Source organism: Cucurbita moschata, unplaced genomic scaffold, assembly GCF_002738365.1.
Source record: "Cucurbita moschata cultivar Rifu unplaced genomic scaffold, Cmos_1.0 Cmo_Scf00015, whole genome shotgun sequence".
Lineage (NCBI taxonomy): Eukaryota > Viridiplantae > Streptophyta > Magnoliopsida > Cucurbitales > Cucurbitaceae > Cucurbita > Cucurbita moschata.
In genome coordinates, this window is record NW_019268531.1 from 4,290,252 (window position 1) to 4,317,538 (window position 27,287).

At 36.0% G+C, this 27,287-nt stretch overlaps 4 protein-coding genes, 1 long non-coding RNA gene and 1 other non-coding gene across 7 annotated transcripts; 4 read left to right on the top strand and 2 right to left on the bottom strand.

The window, feature by feature from the left end:
- Positions 1-2,014: 2,014 nt before the first annotated feature.
- On the top strand, positions 2,015-9,856 carry LOC111453334 (importin-5-like). The gene is made up of 20 exons (XM_023094391.1): positions 2,015-3,238; positions 3,538-3,741; positions 4,102-4,206; positions 4,473-4,538; positions 4,621-4,785; positions 4,990-5,064; positions 5,160-5,311; positions 5,621-5,756; positions 5,840-5,909; positions 6,019-6,146; positions 6,294-6,350; positions 6,982-7,167; positions 7,280-7,372; positions 7,765-7,850; positions 7,916-7,982; positions 8,070-8,136; positions 8,232-8,368; positions 8,811-8,902; positions 8,993-9,059; positions 9,169-9,856. The coding sequence occupies exons 1-20, from the start codon at positions 2,015-2,017 to the stop codon at positions 9,331-9,333; spliced, it is 3,342 nt and encodes a 1,113-aa protein (XP_022950159.1). The 3' UTR covers positions 9,334-9,856.
- A 2,616-nt stretch (positions 9,857-12,472) lies between these two features.
- On the top strand, positions 12,473-13,808 carry LOC111453675 (ethylene-responsive transcription factor RAP2-11-like). The gene has a single exon (XM_023094867.1). The coding sequence runs from the start codon at positions 12,494-12,496 to the stop codon at positions 13,154-13,156; it is 663 nt and encodes a 220-aa protein (XP_022950635.1). The 5' UTR covers positions 12,473-12,493; the 3' UTR covers positions 13,157-13,808.
- A 1,049-nt stretch (positions 13,809-14,857) lies between these two features.
- On the top strand, positions 14,858-18,937 carry LOC111453116 (5'-adenylylsulfate reductase-like 5). 2 transcript variants are annotated; one of them, XM_023094070.1, is made up of 4 exons: positions 14,858-15,565; positions 16,563-16,744; positions 18,127-18,251; positions 18,326-18,937. In XM_023094070.1, exons 1-4 carry the CDS (start codon positions 15,398-15,400, stop codon positions 18,724-18,726), a joined length of 876 nt encoding a protein of 291 aa, XP_022949838.1. In that variant the 5' UTR covers positions 14,858-15,397; the 3' UTR covers positions 18,727-18,937. The 2 variants fall into 2 exon arrangements, with proteins under 2 accessions (XP_022949838.1, XP_022949839.1); XM_023094071.1 differs by lacking the exon at positions 14,858-15,565 and adding an exon at positions 15,624-16,375.
- Positions 18,938-20,939: 2,002 nt separating this feature from the next.
- Positions 20,940-21,420, bottom strand: LOC111453120. The gene is made up of 2 exons (XR_002712221.1): positions 21,335-21,420; positions 20,940-21,206 (listed from the first exon to the last, which is right to left on the bottom strand). It is a non-coding gene; the product is annotated as an uncharacterized LOC111453120 (long non-coding RNA).
- LOC111453118 lies at positions 21,405-22,824 on the top strand. Its single transcript, XM_023094072.1, has 2 exons — positions 21,405-22,257; positions 22,389-22,824. The coding sequence occupies exons 1-2, from the start codon at positions 21,520-21,522 to the stop codon at positions 22,503-22,505; spliced, it is 855 nt and encodes a 284-aa protein (XP_022949840.1). The 5' UTR covers positions 21,405-21,519; the 3' UTR covers positions 22,506-22,824.
- A 1,013-nt stretch (positions 22,825-23,837) lies between these two features.
- LOC111453907 lies at positions 23,838-23,946 on the bottom strand. Its single transcript, XR_002712329.1, has one exon. It is a non-coding gene; the product is annotated as a small nucleolar RNA snoR138 (small nucleolar RNA).
- Positions 23,947-27,287: the final 3,341 nt, after the last annotated feature.

The window sequence follows — 27,287 nt, forward strand, 5'->3', positions numbered from 1 at the left end:
GACCCGATGCATATGATAAATTACGAGTCTCTACAAATAGACGAGAGAGATTAACAAAAAATTTTAACCACGTTCTAAATAAATATACAAAGTAAAACCTCAATTTCTAGGAAAATTTTCACTTTGGGCCTAGTTTGAATTGGACGCAGGTAGGTCTTTGGGCCTTCGGCCCATGGTTAAAATTTCATGGTTTACCGTGATACAACGAATCAACCCAAATTTATTTTTAAATTAAAAAAATACTTTTATTTTCGAATTATATAGATATATTTATTTTATTTTTATTTAATTTCGAAAATGATTTTTTATAATATATTCTAAAAATAAATAAATAGATATTTTACATACTAATATTCTATTTTTTTAATTAAAAATAAAAATTTGAATAAACCTAAATAAAAATAACTCGAACCAACCAATCCAAAAAAAAATTTATAATTTAAAAATGATAATTTGGGTTAAAAAAAATTACAACTCAAGTGAAAATTTTCTTAGATAAATTTTTTGAAGTGTTCGGTGTACAAGGTTGTGACATGCATGTCTCCGTTCTTACCCTTTTAAATGATATCAACTTGCATATAGTAATGAATTTAAGTCAATTAGAGTTTTATAAAGTCGAGCCATTGTGATATCCAATCAGTTTTTACACCTTCGAGTGATCTTGATATTGGACGAAAAGAAAATAAAAGACTATATATATATATATATATATATATACTTTTTAAACCAGCGTTAGATAAAAATTTTCATACCACTCTAAAAGAATATTTCGTTCTCCTCTACAACTGACATGAGATCTCGAAAATGACTCGTGTCATGTACTTGTTGGTAGGTTTTAGAAATCAGAAAGTAAAAAGAAGATGAGAGAGCAACCGAACAGAACGAGTTCAAATCACATAATTCGAGAGTTAAATTTTTATATTTGAAAATTTCGGGGTCGAAAATTGTCATTGGAGGGTTTAGTTTTTGGGTTATTGTAAAAAATAGCCCCCTAAATCTTTATATATTTTTAAAAAACGCATGAACAAAATTAAATATAAAATTACGATTATACCCTCACTCATAAATATCGATTGAAAAGTGACCAAAATTGATTTTTCAGTTGGGATTGCTTGAAATTCATCAATTTTAGCCGAAAATCATTGGAATCAACCGAGATTCAATCATTTTTGGATTGGTTAGTGGTTGACTTTTTTTGACCGGTCAACCAAACTAACCTAAAAATACCATATTTTTAAGATTATTATGAAAATTAAGATTAATGAATATTAATATTAATAATCCGTTGTGACTTATGAATATTTGATATTTACATTTTATGAGATTTAATTATTAATATAACATAGATAGTAAATCGGTATAATTTTCTTTTTTCTAACAAAAAAGAACAATTTGACAACTAAACTCAACTCAAACTGTTTGGGTTGAGTTGGGTCTCGGGTTGTGAACTCTATTTGAGTTGTTCGAGTCATTACATCATTTGGGTTGTTCGATATTTTATTTTTTAATGTTCGTTTTAGTTCTACTTGACCATATATTAAAATAATAATAATAATAATAAATTTTATTCCTATTTCATAATGTAAATCTTTCGATAAAAATTCATAAATAACATTTTAATAAATTTAGTAAATAAAAAATTTGTTGATTGAAAAAAAATTAATGGTGTAAAATATTAATACGAAACAAAATAAACATTTAATTGATTTATTATCTTTTATCCATATCAAAAAAGTCAACGGATAAACGATAACTACTTTCACTCGCGTTGACTTCCGATATTCTCGGTCAAGATTTTAAAATCTCAACCGAACCGGACCGGAATTTGAACCCGAAATGGAAACCCGAACCGGAAACCCAAATAAATAAATAAAAAAAAACCCTTATTTTTCTTTCTCAATAAAGGCAAACTTCTTCCCTCCCTTTGGGATTCGTTTGGAGGCGCCACAAACCCTCCGTCTTCTTCACCTTTCTCTGTAATTCCATCTCAAAAACCTCCAATAATTCTCCATCCATGGCTGCCGATCCCGCTCAGCTTCATCAACTCGCCGTACTTCTGGGTTCCGATCGCACCCACTTCGAAACCCTAATTTCCCATCTCATGTCCGCTTCCAATGACCAGCGTTCACAAGCCGAGTCCCTCTTCAACCTCTGCAAACAAACCCATCCAGATGCGCTTGCTCTCAAACTCGCCGATCTTTTTCACCCTTCTGCTCACCCTGAGGCGCGCACCATGTCTGCCATTCTCCTCCGTCGTCAACTCATTCGCGATGATTCTTATCTCTGGCCTCGTCTTTCACCTTCCACTCAATCTACGCTTAAATCTGTATTGCTTTCTTCACTTCAGACGGAGGAATCTAAATCTATTTCCAAGAAGTTGTGTGATACTATTGCAGAGCTTGCTTCTGGGATTTTGCCCGAAGGGGGATGGAATGAATTGATGCCGTTTATTTTTCAATGTGTTACTTCAGATAATTCTAAGTTGCAGGAATCTGCGTTGTTGATTTTTGCGCAGTTGGCTCAGTATATTGGAGAAACCCTAGTTCCGCATTTGGATACGCTTCACTCTGTGTTTTCGCAGTGTTTGGGTTCGTCTAAGACTGGCGATGTGAGGATTGCGGCTTTGGGTGCTGCGATCAATTTTATTCAATGTTTATCCAGTGCTTCTGATAGGGACAAGTTTCAGAATCTATTACCCTTGATGATGCAGACATTGACTGAGGCTTTGAATTCAGGCCAAGAAGCCACTGCCAAAGATGCGCTTGAGTTGTTGATTGAATTGGCAGGGACTGAGCCCAGATTCTTGAGGAGGCAATTGGTTGATGTGGTTGGTTCCATGTTGCAGATTGCAGAAGCGGATTCCCTTGAAGAATCCACTAGACATTTAGCAATTGAGTTCGTTATAACGCTTGCTGAGGCTCGAGAGCGAGCTCCTGGGATGATGAGGAAGTTGCCGCAGTTTATAAGTAGATTGTTTGGGATACTAATGAATATGTTGTTGGATATCGAGGATGATCCTGCTTGGCATACTGCAGATACCGAGGACGAGGATGCGGGCGAGACCGATAATTATGGGTTTGGGCAAGAGTGTTTGGATAGACTTTCTATTTCATTGGGTGGAAATTCTATTGTTCCTGTTGCCTCTGATCTGTTTCCAGTCTTCCTGGCTGCACCTGAATGGCAGAAGCACCATGCTGCACTTATTGCAATGTCACAAATTGCAGAGGGTTGCTCAAAGGTTTTAGCCCTTGCTTTGAATTTTCATCTTTTCCTTTGCTTTACCATTTAAATTTCCTGAAGTTTGCATTTATTATACTAGCTTTATTTCATTGTTATATGTAAAAGGCATTGTGGATCAATTCAGTTTCCAACACATGAGGACTATATGTTATATTATTGTATCTATCTAGCATCATCTGGGCTATTATTTGTTGTTGATTCCTTACAACCTGGTGATCTTAGAGCTTTGTTTGTTTGTCTTTGTACTAGGTGCATTGGTTCGTCATTCTAACCACGTAGTTCTTTCTATTTGTGCAGGTGATGATAAAGAATCTCGAGCAAGTACTCTCTATGGTTTTGAATTCATTCCAACATCCGCATCCACGTGTACGATGGGCAGCCATTAATGCGATTGGCCAGTTGTCTACTGATCTTGGCCCAGATTTGCAGGCTAAATTTCACCATCTAGTTGTGCCTGCTCTAGCTGGAGCTATGGATGATTTTCAAAATCCACGAGTACAGGTTTGTATACTCTATCCTTATGAAATTGCTGCAGCCAGTTAGTCATTTGTTCTACGAATATTTTATCTTTTGTTGTTCTATGTGGTCAGATAACATCTTCTTATGTTGAAACTTGTCACCACTACATGATGAGCTACATTCCGTTTTTTTTTTTATGAAGTCAATTAGCAAATTAATCTTTTTAACTAGGTTAAGCGATGGATATATGTGATGTTTTGTTCCTTTGGCTGTTTCATTTGATTTGAATAAGCAGTCCCTCAATGGAGTTTTTCTTGCTTTTTTATTTGAAAACAGTGCACAGTATATTACTTCTCCACTTTGAGGTAACATTGCTCTATTTGTCTCTCTTTAATCTTACAGGCACATGCTGCCTCAGCAGTCCTCAATTTCAGTGAAAATTGCACCCCAGATATTTTGACGCCTTACTTAGATGGAATAGTGAGCAAACTCCTTGTACTACTGCAGGTATTCTACTAATGGAGGAAGCTTACCTTCAATTTATAAGATCAACATTTCACTACTTGTTACTTCAAATAAATCATTTGATTGAAATTTCCTTTTCTTGCTTCTGAGAAATGTTATTTGTTTGTTTTTGAGGTATAATGGTGATGCATCTCAAGTTCTTTCTTTAACAAATATTTTTTGTGTAGTTGCATTTGTTGCAAATATTGTGTGATTTTAGTATTTCATATACTTTTTGTTAATGTGCCAATCATTTGTCTGCATCTCAGAATGGAAAGCAGATGGTTCAGGAGGGTGCGTTGACAGCTCTTGCATCTGTTGCTGATTCTTCTCAGGTTTGTTTACTCTTAAATCATTTTTAAATATTTATCGTTCTTTTGTTGTGGGTATGTCGAGCTTTATTTTTTGCATGGACAGGAGCACTTCCAGAAGTATTATGATGCTGTAATGCCTTATTTAAAAGCTATTCTTGTAAATGCAAGTGACAAATCCAATCGTATGCTTCGTGCCAAATCCATGGAGTGTATCAGTTTGGTTGGCATGGCTGTTGGAAAAGACAAGTTTAAGGATGATGCCAAGCAGGTTATTTTCGATAATATTTATCCGTTGTTTGCTTACTCTATTTAGCCTTGTGTTATATTAAGTGAATTTTGTTATCGTGAATGTTGTTGTTGTGTCTTTTAAATCAAATGGTTGTTCCAATCAATGTTTCTGCATACACTAGTAGTTTCCATTCTTGGTCTCCATAGTGGACTTGAACATTTTATCATCTATGCCATTTTGAAGGTCATGGATGTTTTATTGTCACTACAAGGGTCTCCAATGGAAGCAGATGATCCTACAACCAGCTACATGTTGCAAGTAAACCTTTTATCTCTAATTCGATTTGTTGTATGAATTTGGTTTAAATTCATTGGTCCAAAAAGAAGAAAAATAATTGCTTACCTCTTTTGCAGGCATGGGCTAGACTCTGCAAATGCCTGGGACAGGATTTTCTTCCTTACATGAGTGTTGTGATGCCACCTTTGCTTCAATCTGCTCAACTGAAGCCTGATGTGACAATCACATCTGCTGATTCAGATGCTGATATTGATGACGATGATGATAGGTTCGGTTTTTTAACTTTTTATTTAGGTTTTAATATGAATGAAATCAATTTAAATTCTAGTGAGTGTACCCTGCAGTATTCATCCTTGTTTTAGGTTCCTTTTTTCTCATGTATTTTTTAAAAAATGGAATACATCTAAGACATTGTGGAATCATACTTGTTATCTTATGTTAACTAGCATGTTTAACGTAATCTCATATTTTGTGCTACTTTCCTTTTGGGTGTGTTCAAATTTTCACCAGTTTTTCAGTTAGTTCTTTGATCAAGGTGTTTTTTTTTAAAAATAAAAGTTTATTGTCTTTATTTCAGCATTGAAACAATAACTCTCGGTGACAAAAGGATTGGCATCAAGACTAGTGTTTTGGAGGAAAAAGCCACTGCTTGCAACATGCTATGTTGCTATGCTGATGAACTAAAAGAAGGATTTTTTGTCTGGATTGATCAGGTTGCTTTAATGAATTACACTTTCGATCTTCTAATGTAGCCTGTTGTTTATTGCTGTACTAATGATTCTTCTATATTACATAGGTTGCTCCCACTCTAGTTCCACTCCTTAAATTTTATTTCCACGAAGAAGTTAGAAGGGCTGCTGTTTCAGGTAGGTAGTTTGTTCTTTTTATTCTATATGCGTTTGTTCTACTTCAAATTCATTGGAAGCGTTTTATTTAAATTACCTTCTTTACACTTGTTGATTATTATTTAAAAAGCCATGCCGGAGCTCCTGCGATCAGCAAAATTGGCTGTTGAGAAAGGGCAATCTCAAGGTCGTGATGAATCCTACGTAAAGCAGCTGTCAGATTATATTATACCAGCTTTGGTGGAGGCATTACACAAGGTTCTTATTGATTAGATTTGTTCCGGCAGGGATAGATCTTTATACTTACAAATTGAAATCCACCTTTTGTTATTTAGTGCTCTTATGTACTCGAGAGTGAGGAATGCTAAGTTATGATGTTTTTTTTTTTCCGCAAATGGTTTACAGGAGCCTGAGGTGGAGATATGTGCCAGTATGTTGGATGCATTGAATGAATGCATACAGGTTAGTATGATGAAGTTGAGATGTATTTCTTGATCGCCAAACAAATATAGTTGTCAAATATATTGTGTGAAGTGTAATAAAGTTTGCAGTAATGAGTATCATGTGAGTCAATGATCAATCTTTCTATATCTATTACGAAACTAGTTCGGTGCTTCTGCAGCCTTATTCTTTTCCCTCCTCTGCCTAGGAATTCGAGTTGTTAGCTAACAAAATTAATATTTTAGGAACTCCAATATGAGTCATTGAGTCTAAAAAACTAACAAAATCCATAAACCTTTACAGTTCTTAGCCACCCCATACATATGTGATATGCCACTCCAATTTGATTACAACGCTTATGCATATCCATTAAATAGGTCTTAGTGTTCTATTTTCCCGATTCTCATTGAGCAAGGAAATGCTAATTGGTATCCTAAGAATTCAATTTAACTGTACCATGTTGTTATGTTTTTCTTTCTTTCTTTCATTGGTCTTGTTTCTTTTCTTACTTCATTTATTTCTTTTCTCCTTTCTGCCTTTTCTGGTGGTAGTTCGAGGGATTTGGATGATACTCAGCTGAAGTTGGCTTGTTTCCCCTCGAAGTACGAATCATATGCATTGCTGAACTAAATATAACTTTTTATTCTGTTAGATCTCTGGACCACTTCTTGATGAAAGCCAAGTAAGGTGCATCGTGGATGAGATTAAACATGTCATCACTGCTAGTTCATCAAGAAAGCATGAAAGAATGGAGCGAACAAAAGCAGAAGATTTTGATGCAGATGAGAGAGAATTGCTGGACGAAGAAAATGAGCAAGAGGAAGAAGTTTTTGATCAGGTAACTCATCGTGATGGATATCCCATCTTATGTTACTTAGTAGTTTTTTGAGGTCTATTTAAGGATCAGTTTGAGAATAAGGTCGTATACCTTATTTTTGTACTTTGATCAGGTTGGTGATTGTTTGGGAACTTTGATCAAGACTTTCAAGGCCTCATTCTTGCCTATGTTCGATGAGCTCTCATCTTATTTGACACCTATGTGGGTAAGTTTCTTGAAAACTTTCATCTCCCTATAACGCTTCATAATTTTGATATTAAAAAATAGCCACCATTCTGAATATACATGAGTTTTTCATTCTTTACGATTTTTTCACAAAGACTTCTGTTTTTATATATTACAAAGATGTGAAGTTGTGGGTACAAAGTAGCCAATCACTTCACTTGTTAAAAATGACATCTAATTTGTTTTTAAGTTGGCGATTCCAAAATATCTTCTTCATTCACTGTTATGTTCACTGTTTATAGCTACACCTCAAAAGTGAACTTTGTGTTCTTTTGATTTGCAACATGTACATATTGGTTGTGGAAACAAATTTATTTTTTGAAGTGTATTTGAAAGTACTTGACCCTAATATTCAAGATATTCGTTGTGCAGGGTAAGGATAGAACAGCAGAGGAGAGGAGGATAGCAATATGTATTTTTGATGATCTTGTTGAGCATTGCCGTGAGGCGGCCCTCAGGTAATCATTTCGTCGTAACTTACACTCTGTGAGCATTTTATCTTAATTTTTCAAATGTGAATCAGGTATTATGATACCTACCTTCCTTTCTTGTTGGAGGCTTGCAATGATGAGAATCCTGATGTCCGTCAGGTTTGTTCTGCCTTCGAATGGTCGTAAGCATTGATTTTCTTATTACCTGACAAGCTTTATCTAATTCAGCCATTACTCTATTTACAGGCCGCTGTTTATGGTATCGGTGTCTGTGCCGAGTTTGGTGGATCTGTATTCAAACCACTCGTTCAAGGTTGGCTTCATTTGAGCCTCCTCCGTTTTTTGAGTTATCGAGTTCCCTTCATAAATTGTGTATGAATTTGTTGTCTTCTCTTTCTCTTTTTGCAGAGGCCCTTTCCAGGTTGGATGTTGTGATACGGCACCCTAATGCACAACATTCTGAAAACATCATGGCATATGACAATGCTGTTTCAGCTCTTGGAAAGATATGTCAGTTCCACAGAGATAGCATAAATGGATCTCAGGTTTGTGTCCGTCTTCAGCCAGCATCTCTTTCATAGTTTTTAAACTAAATTCATTCATATTCATTTCAAATGAACTCGTTCTTTCTTTTTGTTTAGCGTAAACGTTAAGATAAGATTTTATGATGGTGTTTTTTTGAGTTTATATTCATGCATTTCTGTGAAATATGCGAAACACCATAATCTGGAGTATCTGTTTAGGTTGTAACTCGAAAGAACACGTTTTTATTTACCCCAAACTCTGTGAAGCTATCCAATGAATCGATTTCTTGACCGAAATACCTCAAGCTTTGGATTTTCATTGTGTTCTTGTTTGTCATAAAACATGCCAAGTTCGAAACTCGTATTCTATTTATTGCATCAATGGATCCCGTTCTGAACTACATCGCTTTTACGGCATTTGTATAAGTAGTTTGTACACTTATTTCTGTGTCTTATTTGGCAGTTGGTTCCTGCATGGCTAGGCTGCTTGCCTATCAAGGGTGATTTAATTGAGGCAAAGATAGTGCACGATCAGCTCTGTTCAATGGTTGAAAGGTAGAAGTCTTGCTTCCACAAGACATTGTAGTATTCAATTTTATTCGCCTAATTCATTGCTGCTGATGTTTTCCTCCATTTAATTAACAGGTCCGATAAAGAACTCTTAGGTCCCAACAATCAATATCTTCCCAAAATCGTTTCCATTTTTGCTGAGGTATGTATATATGTATGCTATATCTTAAAATATGGTGAAAGCAATCGCCCGAGTACACGAATGTTTTGTATGCTTTGATTTCTCAATTCTTGGGATGCTGTTGATTTAGGTTCTATGCGCGGGTAAGGATCTTGCGACGGAGCAAACTGCGAGTAGAATGGTAAACCTTTTGAGGCAGCTTCAGCAAACTCTACCACCCTCCACGCTAGCATCGACCTGGTCGTCTTTGCAACCACAACAACAGCTTGCACTTCAGTCAATCCTCTCATCCTAGTGTAATTGGGATTGGCAAAGACAGGTCATTCTTTGTTCCAGATTGTGTCGAATCCTGAGTTGGTTGGTTACATACATCTCTTGAATTGGGTTGGCTGTGTGTGTTTTCTGGTATTTTTGGAAGCATTTTACCCCCCCAACAATGTCATCCCTTTTTGCATTGCTCAAGCACAGTGGTGGTCATCCCTTGAAGAAAGCTGCTGCTGCTCCTGCACTGGCGTCGAGTGTTTTTATCGTCCCGTCATTTATTTAATATTTATTTTTTGTGCGCTTGTTTAGAGCATCGATTTTGCACGGTCTGAAGGTCTGAAGGTTACGCTATAGAGTTGATATATAGTTTGTGTATAGTACGAAATTGTTGGTGAACCAGCTCCTACTCTTGAGGAAAAGAGTGAAGCAGCAAGCAAAAACAATGTCGAGTGGTTACTTATTATTGAGGCTTTGAAGTTTTGGAGAAGAGTGAGGTCGAAGCGTCGTGTCATTGAGATCCAAACATTTAAGAAATTATTCTTTGTTTGCCATAATATGTCTTGGTTTTTGTACCTAAATTTTTTATATCAATTGCTTATTAGGTTATTATAATGTGTCTCGTGGAGACTTGCCCGGAATAAGGGGTAGAATCTTTATTTAAACGTAAATCGGGGGAGAGTGTAGACCTGCCCACAATGGGGTATGGAATCCCAGTTTAAATGAAGAATGGTGAACAGGGACGGGGACTTGCCCATGAGAAAGGAAGGTACTGCTACACTGTGTAGCAGTACACTGGTAGGAACTAGATCACAAACGTATTAATCCTTCGTTTAGCTCGGAACGACCCACTTTGGTTCAACCTTCCCTATCTTAAGCCAAATGACGGCTAAGAACAAGATCAACGTCTGTCCAGAAGCACATTTTAGAACTTCATAATATTAAGCTGCATTAGAAGGATTGACTTATTTCTTTTTCGGGATCAATTTTGGCTACTTCATACTCATACTATGACTTTATCAATCTCTCACTTTTGATATCACATCAACTACTTAATATACGTGCACATTGGGACCCGCCTTGCTAGCCGAAGCTTCCAAAAATAGCTATTTAACAACTCCATTAATTATAAATAAATTTCAAATATTTATGTTAAATAAAGTGGAAGATAGGCATATTGTAACATCATGTAGTAAGGAGACAACAACCAAATCCTTTTTTTAATTACAAAAATTAATTTTTAAATTTTTTTTATTCCTTATTATTCAATTCTTTTATTTCTTTTCTCACTTAAAAAAAATAGGTAATTTATAAATTCATTCAATTATATTTAGTAATTATTATATCTATAGTCCTCGTCTAGAAAACTAATTTATAGTCTTAAGTTCAATCGGTTAACCGTTGACCGCTCTATCACTGAGCTACTGAGGAACAACAGTAAATTAGGTTTCAGAGGATTTAATTCTCGTTCTCAACCCACAACCAATATGAGCTCGAGGTTTCCTTCGAAACTCCTGGAACTTCTTCGTAGTGATTCCGTTCCATGCCTCATTTCATAGAGAACCTCAAAGTGACTCTATTTCATTACATTCCATCCATATCTCAATTCTGTTCATTTAATATTTTTGTGCTATCATTGAGATAAGAGATGTCGTTTCTAGTCTATATATTTATACTTCTATATTCGTTTGGCTCTATTTCTAGTCTAGCGGATCTGAAAAATTAATTGAATCAATACGATAAGAGATGTAGTACACTTGAAATGTAACTTTAACTAAAGTACAACACATTAGTCTTTTAACTAAACTATTCGATAAACGACCAATTCAAGCATAGTTCAGAAAATTGTTATATAAAAAATTAATAATTTGACTTCTTATCCCATCAATGTTAGTCTCGAAAAGAAATTTATAACAAATTGTCAAATTTGTAATTTCATAAATGTTGTGACATCGAGTAAAGAAGTAGTACATGAATGAATCGAGACCACATCCGAATGAGAAAAGTTTAAAAAGAAAATGAAAGTTACTACTTATACCAACAAACTGCACATTTCTTTTAGGTGGATCAATCATAAGAACTTCATAATTAAACGAACAATTCTAGCCACATTATTAATTTTTAATTTATTTTATTTTATTTCATAGAGATATTTTGAAATTTCATTCTTAGGCCTCCAAATGGCAGCATTTTGTGCATCCATGACTTTCTCTCTCTAATGCTTGACTTAGTTTCAGGTCAAGAGAGAGAAACTGTGTAATTACTTTTTTACCCTTGTATTATTATTCTTGGTCAATGTTTGACTCTCCAATATGGCTGGACCATAAAAGTCATTTGGTGTTTACATCACTTTTGAAATTATTTTGTAGAATAATATGAATTGTTTACTAAAATTCTTAAATTTACTATCCATTTGTAGTATTAATTGAGAGTTGCCCCGAGATAAATCATTCTACACGTAAATAGGGATTTCTCACCTATTCAAGGCGAATCTTAAATGGACATCTCTAGTGGCACAATCACATTTTTGCGGACGAGATAGCAATTATGTGACACTCGTTCTAACTCAGCGAACAAGTCAGCTGTGTGAAATTCGAGTTTCGCGGATAATATCGGCATATGTTCGAGCCTCGAGTCACGTTTGAGAAAAAATATTTCGAAAAACATGAACGAGAAAATACGTTGAAAATAATTTTAAAGAAATCACTGTTGTAAGCTAAAAACGAGTAGGCAACAACAACAACAACTTTGATAGCATGTAACTCGAGTAGAAATAATTGACAACTAATCACATCTCCTTGTTTGTCTTACAAATGGATGTGAGGTCACAACCTACTTTTCTCGGTAAGGTTGTGACACATTCCCCCACTTAATTCAGTCATCGTCTATGATTTTCTCAGGACACAATCGTATTGTCGATTGTGACATCTAGCACTGTTTATATTGTTATTAGTTAAATAACCATTTTTTATCGACTAAATTAGTGATTTTACATCAATATAATTTATATTTTGAACATGGTCAATGGTCAATGATTACCTCTTCAAAAAAAAAAAAAAAAACATCTTTTTAAAATTCAAAGTCTAATTTTGAATTCCAAAAATAAAAAAAATTAAAAGTCAAATCTTTTAATCTCCATTTCACATAAATCCCAATTTCCCAATTTCCATCAAACAAATATTCTTCTTCTTACAATGGAAATTAACTTCCAGTCGCCGGAGACCCACGGCGGAGCCGCTGTACCAGTGGTCAAAACAAGCAAATTCAAAGGCAAAACCAGAGGAAACAACGGCAACAAGTTCGTCGGAGTCCGGCAGCGGCCGTCGGGCAGATGGGTGGCGGAAATCAAAGACACGACAAAGAAAATCCGAATGTGGTTAGGAACATTCGAGACCGCCGAGGAAGCCGCTCGTGCCTACGATGAAGCCGCCTGTCTTCTCCGAGGTTCGAACACAAGAACTAATTTCTTCATCCCACAAATCCCCACTAATTCCCCAATCGCCTCTCGAATCCGCACCCTTTTAAACAGCAAAAAGCCCCTGGGAAATTCCTCCGCCGCCGCCTCCGCCGCCGTCCCTGCTCCAACAATTCAGGACGGTCGGATGATCGACGGAGATTATAAACCAGACATGACGAATTGTTCGGAGAAAACAGAGATGGGTTCGTGTTGTTCTTCGGATTCTTGTCGATTTGTTGATGGGTTTTGGAATTCAGAGGATTTGGAGCTTTGTGATTTTGAGAGGATGAAAGTTGAGAGGCAAATTTCAGGTTGTTTGTATGCTATGAATGGAGTTCATGAGTATATGGAGGCTGTTCATGAGGCCTCTGAATCCATTTGGGATCTTCCTCCGCTCTGATCGTTGTTCGGTTAATTTGTAGAACAATTCGAAAGGGTATACACGAGCTAGGTTGGGTTGGATTAGGTGGGTGATCGAGCGATTTGAATAGAGTTTATGACCCGACCCACCTTCTATTTTCTGGAATGAGTTGAATTGGGTTGTCGAGTTTTTTTTTTATCCAATTTTGTATAGGGTTTACGAATATGATCTGGAGCAACCCATGTTAATGGAAGAATAAACGGGCTTGAGCTCTCTGTTAGTTGTATGTAACGTCTCATGTTTAGGATTCATATTTTCAATATCGCTTACGACATGATCATGTTACAAATGGATGCATCTCCCTAACTTCACCTCGTTTTGGTTAGGGCCTTGTTTTAATCCGTTGAAGGACCATAGAAGTTCGGGGGATGCAGGTCGAGATGGTGAGATAGCTTCTACACTTCGGTTTTGGAATGTTCTTGAGAAAATAGGCAAATTTTAGCAGTGGCATGTTTATCCGAGATTGTTGAACACTTGAAATTACAGATAGGTTGGGAAGTCTCTTAAATGGATTGCTTGCTTGTTGATTCTTATTCAACGAGTTGTTCCCTCTATTGTACGTAAATTAGAGATGTTTAACGGGTGGAGCGAGACAGGGTCTTTCCGTCTTCGCCTCATATTTCAATGCCAATTCTCGCACATTATTTTTCTCGAAATTGAGACGGGAATTTTCCACAAAAAGATTTGCAAATTATTTATATATAAAATTATATGTAAAAGAAATGGGGACAGGGCCGAGATGGGGATAAAGAATTGGAGCGGTGGAAAGTTGTTCACCTCACATGTATTTTTATTTGTAAAATTACCCTTTTGTTCTCTAGATTTTGTGATTTGGTTAGTCTTTCCGTTTTAAAATTAAACAACCAACCTAATGCTTACAAAAATATTCGATTTTATTTACTAGGAGTATACATTGAACTCAAGAACTCGAACCAACCTAACCTAAATTATAAGGGTTGAGTTAGGCCAGATAGAATGTCAGGTTGGGTTAGGTTGGTTTTTTAGAACCCAATCTGATCCGGTTTGGGTACGAGTACAATGCACAAAGGACCGGACCAACCCAACCTAACCCGATTACATAAAAAAAAAAGGAAGAAGATACCAAGTTGAGACCATTCTTTAGCGCAGTATGTATAGTATTTATAAGGCCAACCCGATTGCTTCTCGAGCCTCCTAGTAGAGTAAGTACACTACACAATACCTACTTGTACTCCTCTTCCTTGCACAACGTAGTGAGATTGTCCTCATCAGACATTAGTAAGTACTTCTTCCCCGTCAACAACGACATGACAATTCCTACTTCCATCTCGAGTACATGCCATTGTCATTCGCCAATCGTCTTGCATCGCCACTCTCGTCGGTTGCACTCCCTCTAGCTTCTACATCTTTTCTCTATTGCAACTGATCATCTTTCTTTACTCACATAGTGATTCTCTTTCTTCCTGTTTTTTTTTTTAGCTCAACCCGAACCCAATTTCGGATAGAGTTAAAATCCTTGAAGTTTATCGACAAAAAATAATTTAACCTAAATACTTTCGTACGATTTGATATTTAATAAGAAAACAATAAAACATTCCTAGGCAAAGCTTTGTATTAATTGACACACCTTAATTCAACAAGATTCTTATCAAAATCCCATCACAATCAATGAATCTTAAGCCCAAAACGAATAAAGTTCTTCATTTTCCAATCAAATTCTTTGAAGAAACCACTCCACATTCATAGGAAGACATAAACAAAGCATAATCTCAATTGGGTTCCAATCCTTTCGGATATTTTAAGATTAATCAGCTAACTCTCAGCTGGATGGATGTGTTGGAGGAGCGAGTTACTGTAATGGGTGATTTGGTTTGACTTTCTTCAAAAATCGTGCCTTTATTTGGAACATTTGAAGAACAGAAAACCCCCAAAATAACCCATAAAACGGAGATCGAAACAACGCCGGTTGAATTTTCAACAAAACCCTCCACCGCTGCCGCCGCCGCCGCCGCTTCCACCGCCGCTGCCACCGCTGCCACGGACACCGTATGATCTAGATCAAGAAGATCCAAACATACCCCCTTTTTTTAGTAACATTACAAATCTTTAACCCCACTTTTTTGGGGCTGTTTGTCTGTTCTTTCACTTTTTCCTTTCGGATTTATCACGAGTTTTGTTTAATCTATAATACCCTCTTTGTTCTTCGTGTTCTTCGTGTTCTTCGTGTGTTCTTCTCCAAACATGGCTGTTTTTTCCCTTTTTGTCTATTTTCTTGCCCTTTGTTCTTTAGGGTTTGTATCCTCAAAATCCCTTTCCCGATCTTCATTTTGCCCTAAAGAATCTGATTTCTTTCTCTATGGTGTTCGATCTCAATGCCCTTTTTCTGAGATTTCCAGCTCGCCGTTACAGGTATGATTTTAGCTGTTATCTTCTTGGTTTTGTGTTGATTTTCCTGTTCTTTGTCGTGTTTTTTTTTTTTTTTTTCTTGTCGGAATTCCAACTTTTGTGGAGGCTGTTGATGTTTGTGAATCTTTGTTGGGATTCCCCTTTTGTTCTTATGTTTTTAGCTTTGGAAATCTTGGAGATTTGGTGTTTGGTTTTCCATATTGATGAACATGATGAACATGAAGGTGAAGGGAGGTGAAGAAATCTATGCAGATTTGTTCTTTTCTCTTTTGATTGTGAAATTTTCAAGTGTTAACTGAAAATCAAATGGGATGGATTGATCTTGAATTGGTATGATTAGTGTTTTTTTGGCTCAATTTTCGGGTTGACGGGAGAGTCGATCGAAATGACTAGAGATTTTCATTCGAACTTTGAACAGATAAGGGTCAAGTTGGGTTGGATTTTGATTTCAATACAAAGACCTAATTTGATTTGAACGATTCGAGTTTCTCCTTCGAATTATGTAGAAGACGGATTGAGTTGGGTTAGGTTAGGTTAGGTTGTTTCAACAAGTGTCCGAGTTTGCATATTTAAGGTGAATGAATATCAAATTTGGGCCTCCCCGTGCTTGTATTCAATACAAAGACCGAATCTAATTTCAACGATTCGAGTTTCAATTTCGAATTATGTATTTGAAGACGGATTGAATTGGGTTAGGTTAGGTTAGTTTAGGTTGTTTCACTTAGTGTCAGAGTTTGCATATTTAAAGTGAATGGATACCAAATTTGGGGCATCTCCGTGCTCGTACAAAGGATGCACGTACCTCTAATCTCGGTAAGAGGTTCGAATCTCCCACCTGCTTGAACTCGAAAAATCATTTTGCACGTAGTTTCGCTCGTTTTGAAACTATTTCGGGTAGCTTTTGTGTAGATCGAACTAAATGGGCAGTGCTGAGTGAACCCCTTTGCCTCATATTTGTTTCTTCTGATATTGATTTCTTTTTCCCTCTTCTGGTTTATAGGTTGATGGGAATTATATCGATGGGACGTTGACTAATTACGAGACGATCGGCTATACCTCCGTGCTCTTTTATGCTTCGTGGTGCCCGTTTTCTCTCCGTTTTCGACACACATTTGAAGCTCTCAGTTTCATGTTTCCTCAAATCGAACACGTGCTGGTTGAGCAATCTTCTACGCTACCAAAGTAAGTAGTCTGTGACTTTCTTTCTCATTGTAAATTCTGTTCTTGTGCTCTGTTTTTCTGTGCTGAATGCATTCATCTCATTTCGATGAACGATTGTCATAATTGTGCTTGAATCGTTTCCAAGGAAAATTTGATGATAACTGTGAGATCCCACATCGATTGGAGATGAGAACGAGTGCCAGCGAGGATGCTGGGCCCCGAAAGGGGGAATGGATTGTGAGATCCCATATCGGTTGGAGAGGGGAACAAAACATTCTTTATAAGGGTGTAGAAACCTCTCCCTAGCATACACGTTTTGAAAACCTTAAGGGAAGCTCGAAAAGGAACGCCCAAAGAGGACAATATTTGCTAACTGTGAGCTTGGGTCATTACAAATGATATCAAAGCCAGACACTGAGCGGTGTGCCAGCAAAGGACGCTGGGCCCTGAAGGTGGTGGATTGTGAGATCCCACATCAATTGGAGAGAGGAACGAGTGGTAGCGAGGATCCTGGGACTCGAAGGGGGTGGATTGTGAGATCCCATATAGATTGGAGAGGGGAACGAGTGCCAGCGAGGATGCTGGGCCCTGAAGGTGGGTGGATTGTGAGATCCCACATCGGTCGGAGAGGGGAAATATTTTTTATAAGGGTGTGAAAACCTATTTGTAGCATATGCGTTTAAGAACCTTGAGGGGAAGTCCGAAAAGGAAAGCCCAAAGATGACAATATTTGCTAACGGTGAGTTTGGGCCATTACAAATGGTATCAGAACCAGACACTAGGTGGTGTGCCAGCAAGGACGTTGGCCTCGAAGGGGTTCGATTGGAGAGAGGAACGAGTGTCAGTCTTAGCTCTAAAGGAGGGTGGATTGTGAGATCCCACATCTATTGGAGAGAGGGAGCGCGGACACTGAGCCCTGAAGGGGGGGTGGTGGATTGTGAGATCCCACATCGATTAGTGAGGGGAACGAGTGCTAGCGAGGACACTGGGCCTCAGAGAGGATGGATTATGAGATCCCACATTGACTGGAGAGAGGAACGAGTGCCAGCAAAGACGTTGGGCCCCGAAGGGAGGTGGATTGTGGAATCCCACATCGATTGGAGAGAGGAACGAGTGTTAGCAAGGATCCTGGGACCCGAAGGGGGTGGATTGTGAGATCCCACATAGATTGGAGAGGAAACGAGTGCTAGCAAAGACGTTAGGCCCGATTTTTCCGGGTTTTATCACACTATTATCTTCTTGACTCGTTGAAATAACAATATTAAGACACCGGGGTTCAATGTAAAAGTCTCTTGAATTTTTCTTGCCCGACTCCTTGTAACAGCTCATTCGGGTTTCGAGCAATGAATTATAAGTTGGCTTCACATTATCTTTACTTATACATTTACCTTTTCATGTTGTAGTGTACTCTCAAAATATGGAATCCACAGCTTTCCATCTGTATTGCTGGTGAACAGTACATCACGTGTTCGATATCACGGTCCAAAAGATATACTTTCCCTTGTTCGTTTTTATAGCCGAATAACAGGTAAGGTTCTCGTGTTTTCATATATGGTGGGTGTGTGTGCTCTTGCTAAAGCGAGTCGTGTTTGGTTATGTCAGGATTAAAACCGATACCGTACTATAGCGACCGTGATTTAGTTACAATAGAGAGCGTTGGAAAGCCAGTTATCCAACGACAACATATCGAAGACGAACCGTTGTTGATATTCTCTTTCGTATTCATCTGTCTCCGTCTAGCAATCTATAAATTACCACATTTATTGCATCACTTAAACAATCTATGCAGATCTTACATACCCCACCTGAACTTGGAAATATTTGGCGAAACTCGACAACTAATAGGACGCATCCTTCACATGCTCGATATCAGAAGGGCGTGGGCCAAGCTAAGGCTATACAAGACGAAGAACTTCCACAAGGGAGCAAGGAACGCTCGTGTTTGGGCGTCGTCTCTGGCATCTGTCTCGTTGGGTGAATCCTCGTCTTCGAGATCGACATAAGTTCACCCAAAACCTTGTAAAAACAAAAAAAACAAAAAAAAAAACAAAAACGAAACTTTTGATGTTAGAACCGTCTTACTTCCTTGTTAAACACGTATTTTTCTTGCAATTAGAGGTAGTAGAGCGTAGTGGGTAGGCTATTTTGCCTCCTCTTTTGAAGGCATGTACAAATTATCTATTATTATATTGTATGATTACACGTTATACACGATCGAAACATGTCTAAGTTAAAGTTAGCTGCTTCGTTTGTTGAATGACGGGTCGGTTCATAGTCGGATCATAACAATATCGTTGTCGAAATCGGTCTCATCGTTTAGAAAGCTTATGAATGTGACTGAAGATATTTGGTGTATAAGAGGCCAAATGCCAAAAGCTTATTCAAGTAGTGTTCGTATTTTGGGAGCTTTGACTTGTGACCATTGCCATCAAATTGTGGCGATTACGAGCTCATTCGGTAACGTTTTTGTTTCTAATTTTTTTATTCATTAGTTCGTGAAATTTCTGTTTGTTAACATTTTGGTGAATGAATTTTCAAATTCAATAACTTAACACATGAAATTTGGTAGGGTTTTTTTTTCTTGTCCTGATTTGATATAGACCTTTTCCACATGATGCACATAAAATTTAATTTAATTAATTAATTTATTTATTTATTTATTTATTATTATTTTTGTTATAATAAGAAGAGGAGTGATGTGGATTATTAGTGAACGGATTCACGGGAATTACCCAATTATCTCGATTGTGTTATGAAAAGATTTCCTGCAATTATTTCTCGTATAAAACGAGTCAATCCACTGTATAAAATATTTAAATTTTTGAAAAGTGACATCAACCTCTCATCACGGAAATTAGGGGTGTACAATCAAACAATCTAGACTAACCCAACTCAAACTAAGGGACTGGATTAGCATTTCAGGTAGGGTTGAGTTTTTTTTTTTTTAACCCAAAATCTAAAAATGGAAATATGGTTCGAAAATACTAAAAATTATTATTTTCTACAAAGAAAAACCTAAAAATGATTAAGAATGCACTCAAATAATGGAGTAAATTTGGGAATTATTATAATAATGATTATTATTTTAAATGAAAGTATGAACAATTCAAAGGGTGTGTGTAGTGATTTAAAATGTGTTTCCCATTAAATTTAGAAGTTATTCAAATTGACTTTAGTAATATAATATAGGGACAAACAATAGACATTTTTTTATTTGTTTATTTTTTTGTTGCACAAGTAACCCATACAAATAACCATAGTCATAACCATACATTTATTAATAAATTTATAATAATACTCAACAATATAAAATTTATGTGATTATTTTAAAATTCTTTTATATAAAAGAGGAAAAAAATTCATTGTGCTCACGACCGGTTGACTGACTCTAATATCATTTGTAACAGCTCAAGGACGACTGCCTGTATCGTCTAGTAACTGACTCTGATATCACCTATAACAGCTCTAGGACGACTGACTGTATCGTCTAGTAACTGACTCTGATATCACCTATAACAGCTCAAGGACGACTGAATGTATCGTCTAGTAACTGACTTTGATATCACCTATAACAGCTCAAGCACACCCGCATCGTTTAGTAACCGAATCTGATATACCTATAACAGCTCAAGTACACCCGTATCGTTTGGTGACTGACTCTGATATCACTTATAACAGCTTAAACACACTCGTATTGTCTAGTAACTAACTTTGATATCATCCATAACAGCTCAAGCACACCCACATCATCTAGTAACTGACTTTGATATCACCTATAACAGCTCAAGCACACCCACATCATCTAGTAACTGACTTTGATATCACCTATAACAGCTCAAGCACACCCACATCATCTAGTAACTGACTTTGATATCACCTATAACAGCTCAAGCACACCCGTATCGTCCAGCTAAAAAATACTAGTAGATGTTGTCTACTTTAATCCACAATGGAGAGGGAACCCATTACATATCATCGTCATCCTCGTAAAGTAGAGAATCAATCTTGCCTTGCTCTAACCCCAAAGTGAAAAATTACGTGGGGAATAGGTTAAACTAGGAATCAAAGAAGCGCGAAATACCATTTCCAAACTCGGGTTTCAAATTTCAAAAGTTTAAAAACCAAATAAAAAATTCAATACTAAATATAGAGGTAACCTAAAAACGCTATTAAACTATCAAAGGTAGTGTAAAGAGAAGAGAAAAGAATAAAAGAGAGAAAAAAAGAAACCAATCAATAAAGGTAATGTGAATGAGAAGATTCTTAGGCCTTAGCAATGGACAGCTGCATTTACACAACTTCCCTCTTCCTTGTCATAAAAAATTATATTCAATAAAAAAAGTGATTGAAGCTCAAACTTATCTATTTTGCTTATGGTTTCTAGACAATCCCAGCAAGCAACCGACACCCTTTTTTAATTGTTTTGGCTCCATTCCTCTGAGGCTGTGGCTTCTTAGAATCATCACCTCTTCTCAAAATTCACCTGCAATGGTCAACAATTCATCTTTATTCCTCTGAATTGAATGAAAAACATATTCACAAATGAAGAACAGAAGAAGCTAGAATCCAAGAAGGTTTATCATTTGAGTTCTAGGTGGGTCCCTAACTCACCCATCAGCCCTTTTGTCATTACTGTTTGGGAGAAATAAAAAGGATAAGCACTCAAAGCAATATCAAGTTCTTTGCTTTTGGCAGTCCCATGTCCAAGAGCTACAAGACACCGGAGGGTTTGAAATTTTGATTCTTCTCCCGTATAAACTCCCCCTGTTGTGGAAGGAAGAGAAGAAACAAAAAAAATGGATCTCCATGACTGGGAAATCCTCTCCGATGATGGGTTGCTTGATTACAAAGAGGATCGGAAGAAGAAGATCGTCTCGGCTAACAGAACTGCAGCTTCTGATGCCAAAATTGTGTTCGACATGAACTACTTCCTGTGCCCATCAATGGATTCTAAGCATATCACCCAACCGCCAAGGAGTTCTTCAGGGTTCTTGCCTAAACAGCCGATTCCTGTTCATATTCAACTGGACTCCCCAATTATCAAAGTCCCAGATGATTTAACGGCACTGAAAGAAAAAGACAAGGAGCCCATGGTGATCGGTGTTGTACCATCATCCATGAGTGAGAAGGATCAGAAAGGAGGTGCGGAAGCCGCCGATCAAGATCCTGTTACTCAAGTTTTCTTCAAGAAAATGAAGGAAAATGAATTCGTCGACATGAAAATAGACTCACCCAGATCCAGTAACAAGGGAACAAAGCCTCAAATTGATGTTGGGCATTATCAGTTTGATGATGGGGGCGAGGGTACAGAGAACAACATGACTAACTCCCCCAGAATGAATTTGATGAGCCAGAAAAGCAACAAAGACGAGATGAATTGGGATGGATCCAACGGTGGGCTAAACATATTCAAGTGGAGCTTAAATGGGATTGGTGCCATTTGCTCCTTCGGTGTTGCAGCTGCCACCATTTGTATTCTGTTTCATGGAGGCAGCCAACATAAGCTGAGAATCCAGATCTATACCCATGATAAGGTCAGCAATTCAAAACTACAATGAAACTTTTACCTCAAACAGTAATGAATAAGCAAAATTTTCTTAGGAATTCAGTGAAAATGTTAACACATAAACTGCAGAAGAGCTTATTTCATGGCATTTGATTGCAGAAATTAAAGCAGGCAGTTCAGCAGGCTACTAGATTAAATGAAGCGATCACAGCAACAAGAGGTCGTCCACAGATATGGGCTCACATAACCTGTGGTGGCCACTACGATGAGCTCTAAGGAAACCAACAGTTCAGAGTCTTTCTTCAAGGAAGAGCCAAGGCCTCGTTCTATCAATTTATTCAAAGTTTACCGTGTCTGTACATAGAGATAATATCTTTAAGAACAAAAAGTAGTTTAGGAATGCTACTTGGATGAAATTGGATGGTTTACTATACTGTGTCTATGCAAATACTTGAGTGTTCAACTATGAATTTTATGGGATTGTATGGTTTTGTTGTGTCTTCCATTATGATCATTCTGGAGAAGTGGAACAATATTTATTGCTTAGAACACCAATTTAGTCAATATACAGTGATACCTGTAACACGGTTTATAACTTTTGTCCTACTACAATAAATGTGCCTTGAATCTCAATTTACCTTCTAAATTCTCTGTACTCCTTTGCTTCCGGACGATCTCAGCAGGAAACACCTCAATCGTAGGACCAAATTCAAGTATTTAAAGCATCATTAGCTCAATTACAGAGGCCAGAGATCTCTTGAACATAAGAGACCTTACCCTGGGAAAGAAAATTGTGTTATGGCTTAATTAAACTTAGCTACATGTGCAAGAAAGATGGTGCTATTGTTACCCATTTACACATCTTGGTTATGAGTTGTTGAGGGGCAAGAAATCCCTTACAACCAATAATACTGACCCACTGAAGCGAAATGCTAGGCAAAATATTGGAATTGAATTGACAGCCTGACCCACTGAACGATGGAGCAAGTAAAAATCTAAAAGAGAATCATCTCTCTATTCATTTTCAAGATGTGAATAGGGAACAATAATACTAAATACATCAGATCAAATAATTCAAGAAATCTGGAATACAATGGAAGGGAAAGAGATTCATGAATCATGACCCACTTCAGATAGTGAAAGATCCGTGGTGGGTTTTGAACTAGTCACAAAATATCTAACCAAGACTTGACAACTTGACAACATAACAAAGCTCGGCCACTTACATTACTGACGAAACACTAATGTATCAAACAACGCAAAGCATTTACGTAATCAACTCCATATATCACAATCATATACGCAAAGACTATCAAATTCTTAGGGCAAATCCAACTACAGAATACCATTATCACTAATCTACAAAGCTTTATTTAATCACTATTCGGTTTTAAACATCCGCAACAGATAGATTAGATTCACCTAAAAAAAAAAAAAAAGAGCATCCAATTCATATAGCTTAGATTCGCAAAAAGCTAACAGAATTCACATCAAATTCGTTACCAAAAGTGCTAAAACGACGCAGATTCAAAAGATATGGGGGTAGGAAGAAATATGCCCGAAGCTATCTAGGAGAGGAACGAAAGAAAAAGCGTTCGACTCCCTCAAACAGATTCGGAAACGGAATAATATTAATTCCGATCGATTGATGTAAGCCTTTGTCTGAACCAGACGGTGTTGCATAATAATTCGCACCTTCTAGTTATTCGAAGGCTGATTTGAAACGAAAACCATTTCCAATTCCATTTCCATTTTCATTTTCTCCCCCAAATCGAAGAAGCGAAAACCATTAGCAAAATTAGAAGAAAGATCATGCAGAAATAGACGACGAACACAAATTGTGAGAGAAAAACAGAGAAAATTAATTCATTGCTGTGAAATTTTGCAGTGAATCCACGATGTGGGTATGAACGGGGGCGGGAACAATTTAATAGCGACATTTGGTTTAGGGTTTCTAATGTAGGGTCCGATTTGGGCTTTTCGAATCGGGTCTGGATCCTAGATGGGCTGGGCCGGACCTTAGTCTAGAAAGTTCGTAACATATGAAATTACTATATTACCCTTCTATGAAAATTCATCATAATAATTTGGAGTAAAATGGAATGTATATTCCTAAATTTTTGGGTATCAATTTTTATCATAAAATAAAAAAAAAAAAAAAAAATTACAATTTGAACCCTCGGATACGATCGACAATATTGCTAAAGCTCATGTAGGTAAGATGAATGGACTCTCGAGAGCTTGTAGGAGAGTTGGTTTAACAACATAAACTATCGTGGAATATTTTCGACTAGTTATCAACGATATTTTCCATTTGGCTTTTATAGTACCCCGTTACTGGGTAGAATGTCTTTGGCTGTGTGGGTTAAAATACGGAAATGGGTTCCTTACGGTAAAGAACTATTTCCATAAGGAAGGGTCTATAACTTCTATCCAAGCAGATTTAAGCTCTCCGGAACTTCGTGTTAAAAGTAGTGTGCATTCAGGTATGACATATGAATGTAAAAGTTTTCGAACTTTTAAACTTTTGGTCACGGCATGCGTATATTGACATTAATTTAGGCATTAATCAAATTTAATTTTGGATAATTAACCGTAAATATTTTAACGTGAGTAAATTAATAAAATTAAATTAGAGAGTAAAAATTACCGGAACTAAAAAAAATTTAGATTTAATAGAAATTAAAATTTTAGAGTGGAAATTGAGAAGGGTAAAAATTGAAAGTTACCATAGTAATAATGATGGTGATGAATGGGAGTAAAATTTCTCATCCTGAACTCATATGATAAATTAAAGGCTTTTATAAAATGTTATCCATGACTTTTTAAAAAAATATATTATCCTGACTTATTTAGAAAATATTATCCTATGGCTCTAGTGGATGGTATGAAGCTGCTTTATTTTATTTTATTGGTAAAAAAAAAAAAAATTCTTAAATTTTGAAGGTTTGAATAATACTTCTTATAAAAAAAAATAAAAACTATAAATTAATTCAATAAATTTCGAAAGTAAAACTTAAAAAATATCTTAATTTTTAAAATTAAATTTAAGAATATACCGTTATTACCAAGAATACCATTACATTACCACGTTTTAAAAAATATGTATGAACGGTTAGTACCACGTTTCAAAAATATATATAAAGTTTAAAAATATGTATGAACGGTTAGTACCACGTTTCAAAAATATATATAAAGTTTAAAAAATAACATTATAAAGTTGGAATTTTTAAATTTTCTTTAATAGAGACAAAAGGTTAATTGTGCTTTTAAAATTGGTGTAAAAATATATTTTTTAAATTTCTTAAAAGATGGAAGGAAATTAATAAAAAAAAATTTAACTAGACGTATTTTTATTAATTTAGCTTATTATATGTTATAATTATTTTTTTATTATGAAATATATCATAATTGATAAATTATAGAATTGACGTAGACTTTGATTCTTTAAGTTATTTCCATACCTATAATTATATCATATGCTGATTAAGATAGAAATAATTATTAACTGGTAATGCATTTTTTTACATATATAATTTTTAGAATATTTTATCATGATTATGTTGAATATGTATATAATCATATAAATTATACCCATAAAAATGTCCCCATAGATTGTATGATTTATAATTTTTACCCCTACAGTTTTCCAACTTACTATTTAAAAAAAAAAAAAAAATACTGATATATTAGAACCAAAATTAAAAGATTCCATTAAATATATATTTATATATAATATATTAATAAAATTGTCAAGTACTTATTAAACACAAAATTAAAAGTTTAAAAACCAAGGCGTTTTTGAAAATTTAGGATCTATTAGAAACTTGTGAAAGTTTATGAACAAATTAAACATTAATCTCAAAATTAAAATACTAAACTTAAATTAAAGTTTAGAGACCTAAAGTGTTTCGATCGGAAAGCTCGGGTAGGAGTAGGACATTCCATCAAAATCTTTCCTCCCGTGGTTCTCTTTATTCTTGAACGAGGTAAAGCATATTCAGTAGCTCTTTGATTGAATTTGATTATGAATGAACCGCCGGGAGCTCGTATGAGAGTTGGTTTAACTGCCCTAACTATGGCGGAATATTTCCGAGATGTTAATGAACAAGACGTGCTTCTATTTATCGACAATATCTTCCGTTTCGTTCAAGCGGGATCCGAAGTATCCGCGTTACTGGGTAGAATGCCTTCGGTTGTCTGATTGAGTAGCCCCGCAGTCCGTCCAGCCTAGTTTCCTAAAAAGTGTAAGATCAATTATACACTTTTGAGAGTTCATAAATCGAATAAACATTAATCTCAAAATTCAGGTACTAATCTTATAATGTATGCAAAGTTTCTATGCCTTTTCTCCCTCTCAAGATAGGATAAATTCCCCAAAACAATTCAACTCGTATCGAGATTTTAAGATGACTCCAATAATCATGAACTTTGAAGTTGAATATAAGAAAAAACACAAGTAGATAATTAAAGAATAACTAGTGATGTCAGATATCACTCTCTTAAACAAGTTTGAATTTGACATATTCAAGTTGATTCAACTTTATATTCTATTCAAGTAAACCCGACCGAATCCCAAATTTCAAAATATATACTTTGAATGTAAATTTTGAAGTTAAAGTTTGTGTTTATTTGATTCGTATATTTTAGAAAGTACCTCATAGATTAAAAAAAATGTAGAATATGTCCACAAATTTTAAAAAATATAGAATATGTCCACAAATTTAAAAAAAATGTAGAACACGTCCACAAATTTAAAAAAATGTAGAACACGTCCACAAATTTTAAAAAATGTAGAACACGTCCACAAATTTTAAAAAATGTAGAACACGTCCACAAATTTTAAAAAATGTAGAACACGTCAACAAATTTTAAAAAATGTAGAACACGTCAATGATACGTTAGACCAAAAAATAAAAAATCATACAGGACATCAAATTAAAAATTTAAGAAATTATTAACTTAAGGGACTTATAACTTTAAATCAGAACTCAAATTTGAGTAAAAAGGGCGCATCAAACAAATGACTGAATAAAAAAAAAAAGGGGGGGGGGGGCT

Bases quoted from the DNA above. Each gene is read 5' to 3' on its own strand.
- LOC111453118 (XM_023094072.1), top strand. From the start codon at position 21,520: ATGGATCTCCATGACTGGGAAATCCTCTCCGATGATGGGTTGCTTGAT. The intron at 22,258-22,388 runs GTCAGCAATTCA...ATTTGATTGCAG, and splicing joins AGATCTATACCCATGATAAG to AAATTAAAGCAGGCAGTTCA.
- LOC111453675 (XM_023094867.1), top strand. From the start codon at position 12,494: ATGGAAATTAACTTCCAGTCGCCGGAGACCCACGGCGGAGCCGCTGTA.
- LOC111453334 (XM_023094391.1), top strand. From the start codon at position 2,015: ATGGCTGCCGATCCCGCTCAGCTTCATCAACTCGCCGTACTTCTGGGT. The intron at 6,351-6,981 runs GTTAGTATGATG...TTATTCTGTTAG, and splicing joins CATTGAATGAATGCATACAG to ATCTCTGGACCACTTCTTGA. The intron at 8,903-8,992 runs GTAGAAGTCTTG...TTTAATTAACAG, and splicing joins CTCTGTTCAATGGTTGAAAG to GTCCGATAAAGAACTCTTAG.
- LOC111453116 (XM_023094070.1), top strand. From the start codon at position 15,398: ATGGCTGTTTTTTCCCTTTTTGTCTATTTTCTTGCCCTTTGTTCTTTA. The intron at 16,745-18,126 runs GTAAGTAGTCTG...TTCATGTTGTAG, and splicing joins CAATCTTCTACGCTACCAAA to TGTACTCTCAAAATATGGAA. The intron at 18,252-18,325 runs GTAAGGTTCTCG...TGGTTATGTCAG, and splicing joins TTTTTATAGCCGAATAACAG to GATTAAAACCGATACCGTAC.